The sequence below is a fragment of the Colobus angolensis genome, unplaced genomic scaffold (assembly GCF_000951035.1).
Source record: "Colobus angolensis palliatus isolate OR3802 unplaced genomic scaffold, Cang.pa_1.0 Scaffold131, whole genome shotgun sequence".
Classification (NCBI taxonomy): domain Eukaryota; kingdom Metazoa; phylum Chordata; class Mammalia; order Primates; family Cercopithecidae; genus Colobus; species Colobus angolensis.
The window spans coordinates 4,170,081-4,187,579 of record NW_012114364.1 but is presented as its reverse complement, the minus strand read 5'-3'; the positions used below and the strand labels follow the sequence as shown (position 1 = coordinate 4,187,579).

Here is a 17,499-nt window from a genome sequence, read left to right as displayed (position 1 = left end):
AGCTTTATAGTTTTAGCCTTTACATTTAGGTCTGAGATCCATTTCAATTTAATCTTTGTGTGTATTAGTGTAAAAGTGAAGATTCATGATTTTTCATATAGACATCTAGTTGTTCCAATACTGTTTTTGGAAAGACTATATGTTCCCTGCTGAATTATCTTATCATCTTAGTTGAAAACCACTTTACCATCTGTGTGCAAGTTTATTTTTGGACATTTTTTTCTCTAAATGAATCTACAGAACTATAGTGTAAATCTTTCAACTTTGTTCTATTTTAAATTGTTTAGTCACTATAGGTCTTTTGCACCACATAAACTATAAAACTAGTTCATCAATTTCTTTAAAAAAGCCCTATGGAATTTTTATTGAGATTTCACCGAATGTATAAATCAATATGAAGAGAATTAACATCTTAACAATATTGAGTTTTGAGTTTATGAAAATGAATTTTAGAGAAATTTATTTTAATCTTAATTCCCGTCATTAATGTTTAGTGGCTTTTAAGTATATTGATCGTGCACATATTTTGTTAAATGTATCTTAAGCTTTTGATTTGGTGGATGCTATTTTTAAAATTTAATTTAATTTTAAGTTCTGGGATACCCTGAGGACATGCAGGTTTGTAACATAGGTAAGTGTATGCCATGGTGGTTTGCTGCACCAATCAACCCATCACCTAGGTATTAAGCCCCTCGTGCATTAGTTATTTATCCTAATGCTCTCCTTTCCCCCGGGTGCTATTGTTAATGGTATTTTTAACTGCAATATTCCAGTTGTTCCTTACTAGTGTGTAGAAATAGATTTTTGTATTTTGACCTTATATCTTGTGACTCTTTTTTTAAAGCTACTTGTTATATCTAGTAGCTTTTTTGTAGATTTCTTAAGATTTTTCTCATACATGATATATTTTTCTTTACTCACATAAACAGTTTTATTTCTTCCTTTACACAATATATTCCATTAATTTCTTTTTCTTGCTTTATCGTAATGGCTAGAAACACCAGTAGAATGTTGAATACAAGTTGTGAGAGCATGCATCCTTGCTTTTTTCTTGATGTTAGGGTGAAAACCTTCAATGTTTCACCATTGAGCATAATATTAGCCCCAGCTTTTTTCATAATTGCTTTTGGTCAGTTTGAGGAAATGCTTTCAACACTTTGAATGTGTCATTCTATTTTCAGTTGGTTTGCACTGTTTCTGAACAGTAGCCAGAATATTTTCTTTTCTGTCATCCCCAGAACAGGTATCTCTTTTCTTGGTTGCCTTTAAAATTTTTATCTTTATCACTGACTTGCTTTGATTATGCAAGTAATTGATTATGATATGCCTTGGTATAGTTGTGTGTGTATGTGTGTTATGCAGAAATTATTGTGGGTACAGAAGTGAAAATAATGATAGTGTGTATGTATGTGTGTGCACTTATCTGCTTAGCTTTCTTTGAGATTCTTGAATCTATAGATTTATATTTTTAAAATAGAAATATTTGGATATTATTTCTTCAAATATTTTTTCTGCCCTCCTCTGCCCCAGTTCTGTAATTTATTATATACTACGATATGATATAATACACTTATGATATACTATGTGAATTGATCTCAGGTCACTGAGAATCTTTATTGTTTTATCAGTCTGTTTTGTCTCTATGCTTCAGTTTAGATCATTTCTATTGCCCGTTCTTTAAGTGCTGATTTTTTTCTTCTCCGGTGTCTAATTTGCTCTTAATTGCATCCAGTAGCATTCTTACATCAGCTATTATGGGTTTTAGCTTTAGAAGTTTATTTTAATTGTTTGTAGTTTCCAGTAATATTTATATTTCTTTCCCCGTTAACATATTTTAATAGCTATATTAAAAGTTCTTGTCTGCTAATTATATCCATTTGTATTTATTTATGTGTTTCTAATAATGGATCCTTCTTCTGGTTATGGGTTGCTTTTTCCTGCCTAGTAATTTTTAACTGAATATTGCGTATTGTGAATATTACATTGTTAAATGTATTTACTTGGTTTAATTTTAGAAGGGCTGGGACTTTTTTTTTCTGTAATGTAGTTTAATTTGATGTTTCAAAACTTTTTTAAAACAGTTTTGTTGGGAGAGTCTAGTTTACTGAAGCTTCTGTTGAAAGCCCAGGTATTGTTCTCCACTCACATTTCATTTAAGAATTTTCTGAAGTTTTGAATTTAGAAATTGATTCAATCAATTTAGAAATTGAATTGATAGTTTTATAATATAGTCTTGAACCCTAATGTGATCTATTTCTCCATTTAAAAGCGTGTTTCGTTTTGTCCTTCAGTTCCATATTTTCTCCAAAAATGTTTCATGCACATGAGTATCCTCTTTGTCTGTCAGTGGATAACTCACACATAACGTGGTCACAAATGAGATCTCATTATGTCATTAGATTTTCTCTGTGGTACTTTTTCCAGCTTCTCAAGTAAATGCTTACTATGTTTATATTTGAGGATATATATTTTAGACCTCTAAGCTTACCTTCATGTAACTTTATCAAAATTTTATAAAAGGTGCTTTGATGTCATTCAGTTCTGTTATACAATTTTCATTGAGATTCTTCATATTAATCTGTGTGATATTTAGATATGTATTAATTTAGTTTCAAATATAGCTTAAAATTTTTTTGTAAATATTTTACTTAACTGTCTTGTAGTCAGATAAATGACTATGTATGATACTGAGTCTGAAATTATTTTCTGCTTTCTTTGTGATATAGGAAGCAGTCATTCTTTGTGACTGATCCATGAGAACATCAAAAGAATATGTGTTCTTTTTTTAGGGTATAAGAATTTCTCTCCCTAGAGAAATATTAATTCATATGTGTAGATTTTCTAATTCATTTACTTTATTTTCATATCATTAATTTATCTTCTTGACCTAAAACTTCTATTATTTTACAGTTATGTCTAATTTGTAATAAATACATTAAATTTCTTTGGTATACTTCAGTATTTTGAGGTTATATTTATCATGTATTCAATCATTTATTTTTACTTAAAACTGTAATTATCTTTTTTAACCAAGAGCTATATAGGTTTGAAATTAATATATAGAAAAATAAACGAAATTTTATTTCATTTAAATTTCAAAGTGCTGTACTTCTTTAAAAATATTATGTTTGCCTGGAAAAACTTTACTTGAATATTATAAAGATGAAATTTTAGAAAAATTCAGTTTATACAATAAGGAATTAGGTTGGAAATGCCTCAAAGTCAATAATCATATTTACTTTCTTTTCCTTTTTTAAAGTTAAAAGAAAAATGTTGAATGTGAAATTCCACTAAAAACTAAGGAATAATTCCCTCTATTCCCATTAGGCTAATTTGAAGCTAATCATTATGATTATAATTCTGTATTCTACATATTTTTCAAGTGGCTGTGTGAATCAATATGTCATATTTTTGGCATATTTGAATTCTTACAGAAAAAGCATTATAACTGCTATCATTATTGATACAAGAGCTAGAAAGAAATTATTTAGGCAGATAGGGAGGGTAAAAGAGTCCTTGGCAAGATTTCCCTTTTAATAAAAAGCAGCCCCCAAGTTATTTCTTTTCTAACGAGGAGCAGCCTGAAAAATCGAGCTGCAGACATAGATAAGCAAACTGGAAGCTTGCGCGGGGGAATGTCAGTATTTGTTCCAATAGATTAAGGCTACCTGGGGGCCAGGTATGTTCAACATGGAGGGTCCATCTTCCCTTTTCTTTGTCACCACATGTACAGTAAAAGAAGCAGGCAACATGGCGTCAGCCAGGTAGAGAACTCATCCGCATAATAAAAGATTAGAGTATGGGTGGCCAGATTTTCACGTTCTATGCAAATAGCACACCTGGTCCGACCAATCTTTTGTGCCCTATGTAAATCAAACACCGCCTCCTCAAGCTCATCTATAAAACCTGCACTTCACCACAGAAGTGGCAACCTGTTTTCTCTGGGGCCCCTCTCTGTAGCAACAGAGCTTTTCTCTTTCTTTCGCCTATTAAACTTCTGCTCTTAACCTCACTGTGCTGTGTCAGCATCCTTATTTCCTTGGTGTGAGACAACGGACCTTGGCTATTACCTCAGACAAATGATGCCGCTTCATTATCATTATGTGTATTACAATCTAAACCTCATTGAGTGTTTACTCTGAACCAAGACTGCTCTACAAACATGTGAGGTAGCTTTTATAATTATCTCCATATTAGGAATGAGGAAATTGAGGTACAAACTGGTTATTGCTTTTTGCCGAAAATCACAAAATTAGTAAATACAGATGGATACCCATCCAATCTGGCCACAGATTTTAAAAATACTTGCTTATATAAATTTAATTATAGTGGATGAATTAATAAGGGAAAGAACGAAAAAGAATGAACAATAGAAAGACTAATTAATCTGAAAGTTCATCCAAGTAGGCTGTTTTCACATGTCCAAATTCCCTACAGTCTATGTACATGTTAAAAAGTTTTGAAATGGAAGTGAGCGCAAAATAGGATTAAAAAAACTGTCTTCTTGAGGCCTGTTTATTCCCAGGCTTCTGTGTGCTTCTTTTCAACATAAAATAAGGATGGTCATACCTGTGAAAGGAACTTGAACTCTAGCCAGCTTGACCTGGATTTGAATTCCAGACTACCAATTACTCTCTGAGAGAATTTGGGCAATCTTCATCATCCCTCCATGCTTCCATTGCCTACTCTTTTAATGGAGTTGATCTCATAGGTGAAGTTTAAATTAGATAACATGCCAACTCATGTTACGATTCCAGCACAGTGCCAGGCATACCTTAAAGATGCAAATATTCAATTACAGAATTTTTCTTGTATTTTTCTTTCTTTTATATCTTCTAGTTCTCCTTTTTGTCCTCTTCCTTCTCTCCTTTTCTTACTCTTCCCTCTTCTTTTGATTATTAGTAGGGTAAAGGACTTGATAGTATTTGATTGTATATACATACACACATATTACATATATATATAAATATATATAGAAATGCTATGGAGCTGTTTTGACTTTAACAACCTCCTCTCTTTTTTTAGCTTTATTTTCATAATTCTATAAACTCCAATGTTCTTTTTTCTTTCATTTTTAATATTTTAATATTTTTTACTTTTTAAACTTTTCTTCTTTAATATTACTGTATTCATCAATAATTATTTTTACTCACTTAAATTCGTTCTAAGAGCTTATTTACCTGTAAAATTGTCTGTGGTTTCTGTTACTTATTTTCATGTGATTAGCAGAAAATCTCTAACTGGCTAATAGGAAATTGGGACATATGATGATTATGACCTTTCTTTATCGTGAGCATTTTATACTATTCAAAGTATGTCATTTGATTAACGGAGAGACTGGCATAACGTTATGGAAAGAGTAATTTGTGGGAGCCACAAAAACTCAGTTTTAACTTCAGCTTCAACTTTTACTAATAACTGTGGTTTCAGGCACAGCAATTAAGCTTTCATTATCTTTCCTGTAATACAGGACCCTGCCGATCTTAAAGGATTTTGTAAGGATTAATAGGGATGATGGATTTAAAATACTCTAAAAAGTTTATAATTTACTAAAATGACTTCTCAATCCAATAATACTGTTAGTGAAATTAAAATAATTTAAGGTTGTGACTTTAGAAACGTAATCTTGTTAACAGAAAATAATGCTTTTTTTTAACCTATTAAATGAGTGTTATTTTCAGAGGACAATATCACAAATACTGATTTAGAATGTCCAGTTAAATCTTTTGAAATGAAAATTTTCTTTTCTTGTTTTCCAAATTATATTTTATATTATTTGTGTACCTGTCTATACATTCATTTTAATCAAAAATTCATTGAACAAGCACTAAATATTTTGCTTAGTAAAGTGTCAATAGTCTTACTTACCAGAAGTCAATATATCTGCCATAATTTTTTCCTCAGTCTGTGCATGTGAAACGGACATACAAATATGACACTAATATCCACAAAGTACAATATAATCTTAAAATGGGATGTATTATCTTTTTGATAAACATTACACACTGATCAGTCTTGGTAAAAGATTATTCTAAGTTTGTAAAGTTCACTGTAATTTTCAAAACATTTTCCTATATGTAATCTAATCTGTTCGTCAGAACATCTCCATGAGCTAGTGGGTGTACTGTCCTGATTCTACGTGGAAACTCTATCCATATTTATAGAGTCATTTACCATGAAATATTACTTGTCCTAAGAAGACAAGCTGTTTTGCCAAGATTATGCTTTATAAACTTTTTTCATATTTTCACTTTTAAATATAATTCAGTTGAGAATTTCAAATCATTGTGCCCCAAGTTTCTTAAAATTTTTGACTGAGGAGTTTTCTAAAAGTTGGCTAATGAAAATGGACATGATTATCAGAATAGCAGCTTGATTTATAGAAGATTTTGCTGAACTTAAATTTCATTTTAAAATCTAGTGTTTGCTACAATATGTAGAATGAATCACCATCTCCTTTATGAAGAGGTCAAGGTTTAATTCGTTTTTCTGCAAAAGACTTATTATACATTTCACCTATAAACTGAAAGAAGAAAACGACGCATTTTAAAGCAGAATGAAAGTAGAGGTGATACCCACAGCTGCTCTTGTCTCTGGCAAACCATTCTGAGAGGCTCCAGTTTCATTTGGTTCATATGAAACACATGTTGCTCATTTATTGTACATGTGCTTCAATGTATTTTGACAAATCGGATCTAAAAGTGTTACAGATGTTCTTCATTATATTAATTAGCACTTAGTAGCCACCTATAGAACCTGGGTGTTAATTGGCCCTTTCACAATATCATTAAAAGAAAATTTAGGTATCATTAATGTCTGGATTTCAACTTAATTTTAGTGTCTTGATATAGCTAGCTATGCATATTTTATAAATGCTTTGTTACGTTTTTTTATAATGAAGCCAAATCTTTTAAAAACATGTTTTAAGTAATTTTAGGTAGATCTAAAATTGTTCTGATCCTGACTAATGTCTTTTAGAGATTCATACATTATTCAACATACATCCTGAAATTAGCCAGCAATATTATAACTCAAGTGCTTGCTAGAAATGACTCTCAGGACTATTCTATTTTTACTGAAGCAGAATCTGCGTTTTAACATAATCACCAGGTACTTCATATAAACATTAAAGTTTGATAAGCATGGTTAGAGGAGACTTAATATTCAAATTGTGTTTTATGCATACACATATGCATATATACACGGGTCAAACTCTATCTTCTACATATCTGATTTATGCAGACGTAATAGAAAGTGGACTGGCCTGTAGATTGGACTATGTTTTAAAATCATTTGATACACTAAAAAGATTACTTTTTTAGTGTATCTAACACAGGCTATGTTATCTGTCTTTAATGAATACAAAACCCCATACCGGCTTGCCGTATATTTTCAATAACTGACATAAAGGAAACTAAAGAATGTATAATCTCAACTTGAATCTTTAAGAGTTCTCATCATTTTTCATTGTTTTTGCTAACTTTCTATAAACTTATTGGCTGGAACAGTAGTGGATTGTATTTATTTGTACTTCCTTGTTCTGAAAAAAAAAAGGAAGTAAATTTTACATTTTTCTAGAGACTGTGAGACTAAGGGCTTTAATTTCTTGGATAGTGAATCCCACATTAAAATTACTTATGGGTGTCTTAAGAAATAATTTTATCTTAATTATTTATATTATATTACATAAATTATGTCATATCATACTTGTATGTATATCTTTATTTTAGATATTGTATATGAGAATTAGTATAATTATTATGTCTTAATAGGATATACAAAATCAAACTTTTATTTACATAGGAACTTCTGAAATTATGCTGCAAGATTATTCATCAAAATTCAATTTTATTGGCCATAACATTTCTTACATGAATATTCCAGTGGAAATAAGCATAAGATATCGTTCTTATCATAGAAGAGAATAATTAATACTATTTATTTTTATTACTCTTAATTGAAATCTGTTACAAAATAACTTCATATAATTCAAAACTTACCATATTGTCACTATTTAGTAAGATGGAGGCTGAAATATTTTCTTTAAAGAAACCTCGAATTTGCTACACATGGTTAATTTATTTGTTTTCAGTTCCACCAAGTATACCGCTCAAAATCAACCTTGGGAAATGAAATGACAGCCATTTAACATAATCCATTTGGAAGTCTCTGTTGGCACCACAGCAGCACATCATTGGTTTACAAGCTTGAAGCACACATAGTGTTTTTATTACTCTTTTGATACATTTTTGCTGAAGAAACGCTTCAGAATTGTTAATATTAGGTTGACTATATGTAATGGGCAAATACACTGATACATTTAACTATATATTTGAATATACAATACAGGGGTAAAACTTGTGTATGAAAGTTTACAAATGTGTGTTGGCTAGAATAGTACTCGGTAACTTCATGTGTTGTACTTCTAATTTTTCTTTTTAGGTTCTCAAACTGAAGATCGCAATGCAAATTAAATAGCCCTAACTGTCCCTGAAGAGCTACTGTGTGTTGTATAAAGGCTAAGTAATCCCTGCAGTGTCAGGGGGTTACTGTTCAGCTGTTCGGGATCATGAGATGATATCTCAGCACTCATAAAACAGAGGATTCAAAACAGGGGTGTACATGGAAGTACAGATCATTATGACAGTCCTGGAAATTATCCACAAGAAACGTCAACACCATGTAAGCCAAAACAACACTACTGAATCAACATTTACAACTTTTGTTCAAAATTAAATCCAATACATAGGGAAATTTCACAATGAAACATTAATGCTAATATAATAATAATTTTCTATTTGGCTTAATCCAAAATATGCAGGACTTCAGAAACATATGGGATGTCTTTTCTTAAGCATTTAAAATACATATTTATTCTGTACAAAACAAATAATTATTCTGTATTAGCTGTTTTCTAGAACTAGTCTTAAAATGTTCAGTTCATTTAGAAAGGCACAGTGAGGGAAGCATAGATATTTCTTTAAGTTTGCACATTTCAATTCAGAAGAATGAGGGGGTAACTTTGGCCCCTGTGATTTAAAAATCTCTTCCAATTGTATCCTTTGGTCTGAATATTTACATAGTGGTTTCTTCCCATTCAAGCTCAACATCACCTATAACAGAAAGTAACATGTTACAAGAGAGTATTGAAGTTAACAGTTCAAAATTTAAACATTTCATGATAAAAATATAATGTAGATGGAAAGGGTGTTATTAGCCCAATTTGCATTAGAGAGAAGTTAAAGAAAAAAAAACTGATCTGTGCACTAATCTAGCTTCTTAAACATTTTTAATATACGGTTATTCTGAAATTTATGTTCCTACTGTAGGTGGTAAACTAGTAAGTTGGGTACATATTGTTGTTTCTGTTTACCTTCCATAGCATCCAAAGAATCCATCTTCTGAAGTGCTGAATAGTTAACAAAACAGATGGGCTGATTACTTCCCTTATTCGATAAGAGATCCAGAATGCACTGGTGTAAAAAGATATACTGTGCCTAGACACCAAAGACAGAGTGGTTAAACAAGTAGATTGATGAAGAGTTTTATAAAGAGAGTTATATTGTTAAAGCTAAAAGCAGTACTGAATTCATCAAATAAATAGCTAAGTTAAAGACACAGAACTTATCATGGTATATATATGATTTTCTACCATTTCAAATATGAGGCTTTCTAAATTCCTGTGGTCTCTTGAAGCTTCAAGTTTTTTTCTGACACTTGTCACTAAACACCAAGTGTTAATATATTCTTTGTTACTGTGATTATAAGAAGTAGAAAATTGTATTACTTAAATTTGTTTATGAGTTTCCTTCTTCCTATTAGATCTAATTGAGTAAATTATCTTACAGTTTTCTTGTTAGAATGACTTTTGGAATATAAATGCTAAATTTACTTTTGAAATCTGTGAGTGAGTATATCAATATACCATCAGCGCATTTAAAATATGTTTAACAAATCTGTTAGTCACCTGGATATGTGGCCTACTTAAGGTCAAGTATTTGGTCCTGCTTTGTAAATACAAGGCAATGGATCATTGAAATACCCAAACATCCAGGTAGTGGACAAGGACTCCTAACATTGCATTGGAATGTTTGAGCTAAATTCAGTACCATTTGGATCCTTTAAATGTTTTCAATATAATTCAATAACCTACTAGCATCTCTGAGCTTAGACTTTACCAAAAGTAGTTAAAGCTAAAAAAAAAATTCACCCTCATTTGTACCTAACAAACATATCTGACTTTAAAGGAGTATCACCAAATGTTTAAGACATAAAATCAAATTGACAATGATTTAAATAGAACATTCTCAAAAGTGATCGGCCTCACAGGTTATATTAATATCTATTGCTACTATACTTCAAACCCTTTTGGAACTCCTCTATTGAAATTGTCTTCATAAATTGTTAATCGTTATTAGGAATATCTATTTCTTTATGGATTACAAAATGTTTCCGTGAACATCTCATTATTGGAACGTCAGTTTTATGGGAGCAGAACTCTGTCATATTCACCGCTATATTCCGATTACCTATAATAGTGTCTGGCACATAGTAGTTGCATAATAAGTGTTTGTTGACTTAGTCTCATTTAATTTTCACAGCTAGGCAATCTTTACCATTTAAGGACAGATGTAATTTAAAGAAAATTCAAATGTCATTAGGTGTCAAGTTTTGTAAATGAGGTGGATGATCAAGTTTATAGAATTCAATTTTGGTAAGAAATGAAGTGTTGTTATAAAGCAATAAAATTTCTGTTGAAATTGCTAGTAAGTTACTGCTTCTCAAGGTAATTCCAAGAGTGTGTTTTCAAACATACATGAAACAATGAATTACATTATTGGCAGAAATATGTTGACACAGTATAATCTTTCTGGAAATCATTTAAATTTATGAGTTCTAGTATTAAAAAACACATTTGAATTTGAAGTCACATTTGATATGTGAAACTTCTGACTGTCGTGATTTCATCTTCTCCACTGGAAAGAATGATAGGTGTAAACTTTGCCAGCAGAGCAGGCTGAGCTCTGTGAGGCAGTCCTACAGGTTCCAAGGTCCCTCTGCCATTATGTGTTACTGCCAAGAAAGCAGCATACTGTTGTGAAAAAAGTTTAATCCCAGTTTCTGCCCTAGAGAGCCATATTACCTTAAGAATTAAAGTCTTCTGATGCACAATTTCCTCACCTGGGTGTGGGAGTGTGTGTCATGAATCCTGTATTGTAAGACTTAAAGAATTTAACATATGTAAAATGCCCCACAAAAAACTGGACACCCAAAATGTTAACTTTTTTTTCTTCCCCTATACGAGTTTACACCAGTAAATTTCCATTTACTTGAGGCACTAAAAGTATCTTAGGATATTAGTTCACTACAGAGAGTTCTCTCAGAAAGGCTTTTCAAATTTTCTGGGGCCACAATGTATTGTTGTTGGTTTTGTTGTTGTTTGCAACAGAGTCTCGCTCTGTCGCCCAGGTTGGAGTGCATTGACACAATCTTGGCTCACTACAACCTCTGCCTCCCAGTTTCAAGCGATTCTCCTGTTCTCCTGTGTCAGCCTCCAGAGTAGCTGGGATTACAGGCACGCACCACCACGCCTGGCTGATTTTGTATTTTTAGTGGAGACAGGGTTTCACCATGTTGGTCAGGCTGGTCTCCAACTCCTGACCTCTGGTGATCCACCCACCTTGGCCTCCCAAAGTGCTGGGATTACAGGCATAAACTACCACGCCCAGTGCCCAGTGCATTGTTTTTTGAGTGAAAGAAATCAAAGCTTTCTCCTGGGTAAGGGCCATGCCCCTCAGTGCCTTTTAGTGGCAGTATATTGCTGAAGTTGCTGCCGTAGTATGTGCTAAGACAGGAACATTCCTCACAGAAACTGCAATCACTCTGGAGTGCAGAAGAAAATAAACTGCTCTTGTGCAAGGCAATGCTGGTTTGTAAGCATTGGAGGTGAGGTGTGGTCATTTTTCTGTTTGTCGTCACAGGGAAAAAGCAGTGAAGAGTCTAACTTCTGGGAACTAAGACAGATCAAAGAGGGCTTCCGAGTACCTGATTTTCAGCGAGGAGAGAATCAGAAAAATCTTATTGGACATTTACTGCCTGCTGGGCACCATGTTGGTGATTTACAAACTTTCTCTTATTTAATACTGATAATAAGTTTGTGAAAAGTGTAACAGGGCTATTTTACAAAAGAGAAATAGTTCAGAGAGGCTAATTAAACAAAGTCACAGAGCCAACAATTAGCAGAGCTGTATTATGAATTTAATTCTCTGACTTCAAAAACCTTCCCTTTCGAATCCCCGCCCCACTCTTAAATCCCCATTCCAAGCCTTGACAATTTGTTATGGCTGGTTAAACAGAATAATGTATGAAGTTTATAACATTTTGAGTACTAACTTGGCTAAAATTATTAATAGACATTCTTGAACACTCTTTACAGAATTCACTTCTACAAAGTTGTAGAGCATAGAAGTTTTTTCAACTTTTACTGTTTGAAGATTGATTCTAGACTCTAGAATGAAACCATCAGTTCCATCCTCTATCCTACCCAAGAGAGCGAACCCTTAATTTCATTGAGAGCACTGATCCCAGTGTGTACGTGTATACCTGGGGATATGGGAGGAAAATGTTAGCTTTCTAATTATCTTTATTTTTAACTAAAAAAGAGAAGGAAATTGAATTTTAATAACGATTAATAGTTGGATTGATATTAGAGCCTTCATAAGACCCCTTAAGATGAGCTACCTAATTTGTTAGCCCAACTTGGATTAGAGAGAATGCAAAATGTAAAGTTCCATTACAAAATATAAAGTTCCTGTCTCAAAATGTAATTTTAAGATTTTCAAAATAGTAACAGCAAACATTAAACCAATTTCAGGGCCCTTTTGAGTGTGAGGACCTGTGAAGCTACCCATGTTGCATACCCATGAAGCTGGCCCTGGTCATGTATAATATTCCATTTCTGAAGTATCCTGCGGGAAGAGTGACATTTAACTCTTTTGGTAACTCAGTATATGAGGGAATGTATATGCATTATATTACCTAGTTTACCTAACTAATTATCACAGAATTGAAGTAGCTAAGGAAGATTCCTACAAAGAGACTGTGGATTAAAGATAATATTTATCATGCAAGCCCAAATGGATGTCAAAAAATTGGCAAGGCTGACACATTCATCATACTCCTGGAATACTCCTGTAGCCATACTAGGAGGTAAAAATAACAACAAGGTAATCAGACCTGACAAAAAGCAAGACCAGTTTTTTTAAAAAGCATAGAAACTTAAAATATATACTTAAAACAACTATCAAAAGAGAAATACTTTGTCCTAAGTGTATATTTTATTTATTGAAAACACCTAATGATAATAAGAAGCCTTAGCAATTAGCAAGGTTTTGAAAATATTGCTTATTCAATATTTATCTCATGCTTTTCAATTTCTCATTTTATTTATGTTTGTAATTTACATAATTAAACAATCTACATTTAAAGGTAAATACATCTGTATTAGAGTGGAAGCTCAAACATCTTTCCTAAAAGGGACATTTGTCCAAAAAGTTTGGATATCTCTGGTCTAGAACAGCATCTTCCAAGGAGGATTAATGTTCCATGACATGGTATTACAGGTTTGGATCAAAAAGGGTTGAAGAGTTCTACAATCAAAGTTTAGGAAAAGTTGTCCATACAGCTCCGTCTTTGTAATTGTCAGTGAAATTAGCATTAAGGCCCTAAACATTTATGTGTTTAAAAATCAGTTTAATATCTTTCTCATACTTATTTTAACAGAGAACTCTTTTTCTGAAATCTTTAACTACTTTGATACCACTTCTGTTTTCTAGAATGTAACCTGGAAAATACTGTTACCACAGGCCTGCGTATTTACTGCAAGAAAATCTCTATTTGTATAGCATACAAATTCCAATCCAAAGCTACAGATAGGAATATTGTGTATATTGTAGTTATGCAGACTAGGGTTTGAATTTTGGCTCTGGCACTTTTCGGTAATATTATCTTGGAATATCACTTAACTTCTTGGAATATGTGCTTCCCTGTTTGTAAAGCAGAGCCAGTAATATTTAGTCTGTTGGTTGGTTTTACTGGCCTTGCCTTACAAATAAAGAAATTAATTTAATAAAGATTTAATAAGATAATACGTATGAATGGTCTAGTATAGCACCTGGAACCCAGCAGACACTCAATAGAAGCTTTTTAGCTTCATTACCATAGTACTGTGTGATTTTTTAAAATAAAAATTGGATATATTTTGTAAATATTTTTGCCTACAAACCAAAACAACAAACAAAAAACTCCCAGTTAATAGTTGATAGCCTGCTACAATAATCATTATTAGTACTGGTATGCAATAGGGATAAATATGGAGAAGTCAAATCTATAGAACTTCATTACAGTCAATATTTTAAACTGTTTTCCCAGTTATAACTTTTCAAAAGATAATGATATTGAAAAGATACTGATTTGAGTTCATTTCCAGAGATCCCAAAGTTGCTAAACGATAAAGATAAATCAATTTTATAAGTTATTTCCTACATGCCTATCAGTATAACAAGTTAAGATGAGCCATCAGTAACAATGCTGCAGGGTGACTACGGCACATGGGCATTAGTTCTCCTATAAACTCCATCAGCTGCCCTCCCGAAGACCTCCCCTGAAGGCTTATAATGTAGGAAAAGAGGGTGTCCACCATGCAAATACAGCTTCAAGCCCATGTCCATCCAGATTGCTGCCACAAATTCTAGAACTTTACAATGCAGTGCAGGTTTAGAGATCTTACCAGATTCTGCACCATGCACATTCTTTCACTTCTCAGTTCAGCTACTAGTCCATATATATCCACAAAATCATGGTCATTTATATGTTGTGTTAAATGGTCCAGAGCTATAAAAACTCCAGTTCTTCCAACTCCAGCACTACAGGAAGAGTAAATTACATGAAAATTATTCAGCAAAGCGTTGTTCATTTTGATGGGGATAAAGATAATGAGCTATGATAGCAATAAATTCTAACAGTTTCTTCTCTTATTTGGAGGCAGGTTTTCTTTGGAATTTCTTTGGATTTTTAATGGTTACCAAGACTATTTAAACAAGGCAAGATGATTATCATTAATATGCTATCAAATATTTGAGTTTCTCTTTCTTTAGTCAGTGGAGCTTAATCTCTTATTTCTTAATATTTTAGGGGGTGTTATTGAAGTATAGAGATTTTTTTAAATCACTGAAAATTCTTAATACCAGAGACTCTGTATTGACCAAATATTCAGTTATCAGCAGAAATGCTAAACATTGCAAATGTCAAATATTTAGCTCATATAGCATTTTCTTTGCTTCATTTTGAAAAATAGTCTTGCGATTGTCCTTTTCACGTTCTTTCTCAATTTATTTTGCCTCCTATAGATAGTAAAATTGAAAAACTATTTCCATTTAAAAACTTATATTAATACTCAAAGACAGGCACGTGCTCCACAGAAACTGTTAACTGATAAACCTCACAAGATCAATTCAGAAATTCCTATTATCAGAAATTCCTATTATCAGAAAGACAAGATTCCTAAGAAATTAAATGGTTAATAGAGGAAGTTAATCTAAAAACTTTTTTTGAAAGGTCATCTAGTCTTATAAATATTACTTTGAACCACATGAAACTGCCATTTTTGTAGTTCTGTAGTAAGAAACATTCAAATATTGGCAATTTTCTATGATTTGACCTAAGAAATTGTGAACCTACAACATAAAACTGATTATAGTAACATGTACACATACATGCCACACAGCAATTAAATTGTCAGATATATTTTGAGTGTCAAACACTGTTCTGGGCACCTGGGTCATAGCAGTGGACAATGTAAAATCCCTACACTTACAGAGTTTATAGTCTAGAGGAAAACGACACATAAATAAACAGACAAAGAACGTGCCTGGTGGTAAGAAGTCCCATACTGAAAAAAAGATGAATCAGGTTAAGGAGATAGAGGGTGATAGGGTAGGATAGGGTCAGCAGAGAAACCTTCTCTGCTAATGTCATATTTGAAAAGAAACTCGCATAAGGTTAGGGAGCACACCATGTGGGTATCTGGGAGAGGATCATGGTAGCCAGAAGCAGCAAAATGAGAACAGACCTGAGGTGGGAGCATTTTCGAATGTTCGAAAATCAGGGGAGACCAGGGAGGTGATACAGTGATGAGTGAGGGGTAGCCAGGGATGAAAGTATTTGCTCGTGGGTTAGATGTGGAATGTGAGAGGAAGCAGAATCAAGAATGACTCCAGAGCTTCTGGCTCAAACAGAAGGGACTTGCTTTTTACCAAGATAGGGACAACTGAGCAGGGGTGAATTTGGAGATTGAGTCAAGAGTTCTGTTTTGTACACATCAAATTTCTAGAACTTTTTAGTCATTCAGGCTGTCAAGTTGAATTGGAAGCTAAATGTAGAAGTCTGAAGTCAAGGTGAGAAGTTGGAGTTGGAGATAAATATTTAGTAGATGGTGTTCAAATGATATTTAAAGATGGTCAACAATATGAATATACCTTCTTCTTATCTCTTATCTATTTAAATTACAAAGGAGGAGACTCTACTCTTTTTGAGGCTAAAAAGGAGAAAGTACTTTTCTTTTAGTGCCCATGGCAGTGTATTTGCATGATACAGAGAAACTGAAGGCAGTTACTGTCCATCAAAGGTTTTACTCATCAGTGATGCCAGCATAAAATCAATCACTGACCATAGAAGCAAATCGTTATACTGTTTTTAGTATATACTATTATATTAAGCTTTTTACTTATATGAAGGGATTTGAAATTGAGAAGGTAAAAATGAGGCTTTTGCTTTTTGTTCTCATGTTTTATAAATACAAGCATTGTTCATATATTTTTATAATGAGCAAATATTTATGTATTAGTCTTATAATTTTAAAAATCCAGGAATGTATAGAAAATTTATAATCATTTAAACTACATATTGAGGTTTTTAAAATAAAAGTTTAAAAGCTGAATGAATTTCTTTTCTTACGTACAGTATTTAACCACATTAATTATAGGACACTCCTGTTAAAAAATATTAAGTTATTTTTACTTAAAAAAATTTTTATTGTGGTGAAAGATGAATAACAGAGAATCTACCAATTTGCCCATTTTACATGTACAATTCAGTGGCATTAAGTATATTCTCAATGTTATGCAAATATCAACACTATATATTTCAGAACTTTTCATCATCCCAAATAGAAGGTATTAGATAATTTTTCATCTCCCTCCTCACTAGTAACCACAACTTTACTTTCTGTCTCTATTTATTTACCTATTCTGAGTTTCTCATTTAAGTAGAATCATGCTACATTTTCCTCTAATCTCCAAACTTTATGTGCGAAAGAGACTCAAGCCAAGACTGATTTAGCTCTATCATGTCAGAAAACATAAATCATACCAATGAGTCCAGAAATGCTAAATGTAATACCTCTGAAGATGGCAAGCTGGAAGAAATTTACATGACCATTTC

The 17,499-nt window shown here is 32.5% G+C and overlaps 1 protein-coding gene across 2 annotated transcripts in view; it reads right to left on the bottom strand.

The window, feature by feature from the left end:
* Positions 1–7,875: 7,875 nt before the first annotated feature.
* The window catches only part of PTPRQ (protein tyrosine phosphatase, receptor type, Q), a 238,997-nt gene continuing 229,373 nt past the window's right edge, over positions 7,876–17,499 (bottom strand). For both annotated transcript variants that reach the window (XM_011934111.1, XM_011934113.1), the window contains 3 exons: positions 14,789–14,924; positions 9,374–9,497; positions 7,876–9,113 (listed from right to left, as the gene is read on the bottom strand). In XM_011934111.1, coding sequence (XP_011789501.1) covers positions 9,076–9,113; positions 9,374–9,497; positions 14,789–14,924 — 298 coding nt within the window. In that variant the 3' untranslated portion in view covers positions 7,876–9,075. The remainder of the gene's footprint in view (positions 9,114–9,373; positions 9,498–14,788; positions 14,925–17,499) is intronic.